Source organism: Nematolebias whitei, chromosome 13 (assembly GCF_014905685.2).
Source record: "Nematolebias whitei isolate Nwh7 chromosome 13, NemWhi1, whole genome shotgun sequence".
In the NCBI taxonomy this organism is placed as follows: Eukaryota; Metazoa; Chordata; class Actinopteri; order Cyprinodontiformes; family Rivulidae; genus Nematolebias; species Nematolebias whitei.
This window is the reverse complement of record NC_056510.1, coordinates 40,473,337-40,476,044: the sequence shown is the minus strand read 5'-3', so window position 1 is coordinate 40,476,044 and position 2,708 is coordinate 40,473,337. Positions and strand designations below refer to the sequence as shown.

The 2,708-nt window shown below is 37.2% G+C and overlaps 1 protein-coding gene across 1 annotated transcript; it reads left to right on the top strand.

Moving 5' to 3' along the window:
- Positions 1-246: 246 nt before the first annotated feature.
- On the top strand, positions 247-1,329 carry LOC119419323 (trace amine-associated receptor 13c-like). Its single transcript, XM_037686632.1, has 2 exons — positions 247-419; positions 516-1,329. Exons 1-2 carry the CDS (start codon positions 247-249, stop codon positions 1,327-1,329), a joined length of 987 nt encoding a protein of 328 aa, XP_037542560.1.
- Positions 1,330-2,708: the final 1,379 nt, after the last annotated feature.

Here is a 2,708-nt window from a genome sequence, read left to right as displayed (position 1 = left end):
AAATAAACAAATGTAGTGGAGTGCTGATGGAGAGAGTGTCACCCTTCGTCCTCCATCTCACCTTCGTATTTGCTACACTTGATAAAGTTGGTTCAGTAAATAAGAAAGTCACTGAGGAGTTATGCAAAGTGAGGGATGAATACTGACAGGGACTAATTAAAGGGAGGGGAATCAAAACAGAAAGGTATAACAAAATGAGTTAAATATGGTGTATAGCAAAACATTCTGGTCGAAAGCTGTCCAGTGATGGAGAGTCGGGATGGAGTGGAATTCTGTTTCCCACAACTCATCAACAGCTCCTGCAGGATATCCAGCCGTGACTGGACAGAAACTGTGGTTGTAAACACCTTGTCGTACTTCATCTCTCTGATCACTGCAGCTCTCAACCTGCTCATCATCATCTCAATCTCCCACTTCAGGCAGACAATAACTTCTCGGAAGCATTTAAAATTTGACTTTTTCCACCAGTACTTAATTTATTGGGTAATGTAGATATTTGTGTTTTGTCCTTGCAGGCAGCTGCATACCTCCACTAACATCCTCCTCCTCTCTCTGGCTGTCTCTGACTTTCTTGTTGGTCTCCTGTTGATGCCAGGAGAACTTTATAGAAAAAATAGTTGTTGGTTTTTGGGGGATACCCTATGCTCTTTTTATATTTATGCAGCTACTACAATTTTCTCTGCTTCCATTGGAAACATTGTTCTTATATCAGTTGACCGCCATGTGGCTATTTGTGAGCCTCTTCAGTACTCCACCAAAATCACTGAATCGAAAACCAAAGTTTGTGTTTGTCTGTGTTGGATATTTAGTGTTTTTTACAGGATTCTGTTTATGAAAGATGACCTGATTCAGCCAGGTAGGAGTAATTCCTGCATTGGAGAATGTGCATTTGTCACCAACCCTATTGCAGGATTTTTTGACATCATTTTGAACTTTATTGCCCCGGTTACAGTCATTGTAGTTCTGTACATGAGGGTGTTTGTGGTGGCTATGTCTCAGGCTCGTGCCATGCGCTCTAACATTACAGCTGTTACAAACCAACTTTCAGTGAATGTATTCAAGAAATCAGAGTTAAAAGCTGCTAGGACTCTTGGTGTTCTTGTTGTTGTTTATCTAATATGTTTATGCCCATATTATGTTTACTCTCTTGTTCAAGTTAATGTAACCAGTACTTCATATGCATCATTTTTGTTTTTTCTCCTTTATTTTAACTCTTGTCTAAACCCTCTGATCTATGCCCTTTTTTACCCCTGGTTCAGAAAAGCCATTAAACTCATTTTCTCTTTGCAGATACTGCAGCCCGGCTCCTGTGAGGCCAAAATAATGTAGAAAAGTTGAGGATAAACTGAAATGTCACATTATCAGCCAAATAATTAATTCTAATCAGCAAATATGTATCTCAAAATATATCATGAAAAGATTATTTTGTTATGATGACACACAATTATATTTGTCCATTAAACCCAATGAATCCAATCAGCTACTTAGACTACAAGCATGTCTTAAAGACATAAAAACCTGGATAACTCTTAATTTTCTCCTTTAAGACTGAGGTTTTGGTTTTTGGACCTGAGCACCTTAGGAATTAATTTTTCATTATTTCTCCCTCCTTAGATGCATTAATCTGTCCTCCAGCTCTAATGTTAAAAATCTTGGTGTTATTTTTGATCAGGACATGTCTTTTATCCCCCACATTAAAAACGTTACTAGAGCTGCCTTCTTCCACCTGCGTAATATCACTAACATTAGAAACATCTTATCTAAAAATGATGCAGAAAAACTGGTCCATGCATTTGTCACGTCTAAACTGGACTATTGCAATGGTTTATTATCTGGATGTCCAAAAGCATCTTTAAAATGTCTTCAGTTGATCCAAAATGCTGCTGCCAGAGTCTTAACTGGAGTTACTGGGAGAGATCATGTTTCTCCAGTTTTAGTTTCTCTCCATTGGCTCCCTGTCAAATCCAGAATTGAATTATAATTTAAGGGAAAAAGGTGAATTTAAAACTTTATATGGTAAATGGACTGTACTTACATAGCACCTTTATATCTTATTTCAAGATACTCAAAGCGCTTTATAACAATCTGTGTCCTCATTTACCCATTCATACAGCTCTATACTAGATCTCTACAAAGATAATTAAACAATTCATTCTAATGAGACTTTAGATCACATTCATTCACTGATGGGACACACATCAGAGGCAATGAGGGGTTCAGTGTCTTGCCCAGGGACATTTCAGCACGTGACTGCTGGTGGATTCGAACCCCCAACTCTCACATTGGAGGACGACTGCTCTAACCACTCAACCACAGCCGCCAGTTTAAAATTTAAAACCACAAGAAAAAGCTTTTGTATATCTGGACATGGGGTGAAGCTGTGGAATGGTTTAAGCGTGGAAATAAAGCAATGTTCAAACTTAAAACAGTTTAAAATGTCATTTAAGAAGATGGTCATCCCTACATATCAATATGGAAATTATTAGTGTTATTACTGCTATTATCAATGTTAAAAATGTATGAAATTATCAATTATTACTGCATTCTGGTATATTGCTCTTGAAAGAATTTTAACATGTTATAAAAAAAATTGATGCTTGATCATAATGGCATGCAAATATGAATGCATTGTATAGATATGGATATATAAAATACTAACTGTATAACTCCCTCCAGGTAGACAACGGACACAAGGCGTTCTTTGATGG

Coding starts and splice junctions, on each gene's coding strand:
- LOC119419323 (XM_037686632.1), top strand. CDS start 247: ATGGAGAGTCGGGATGGAGTGGAATTCTGTTTCCCACAACTCATCAAC. Junction 420..515: donor ATCTCAATCTCCCACTTCAG/GCAGACAATAAC, acceptor TTGTCCTTGCAG/GCAGCTGCATACCTCCACTA.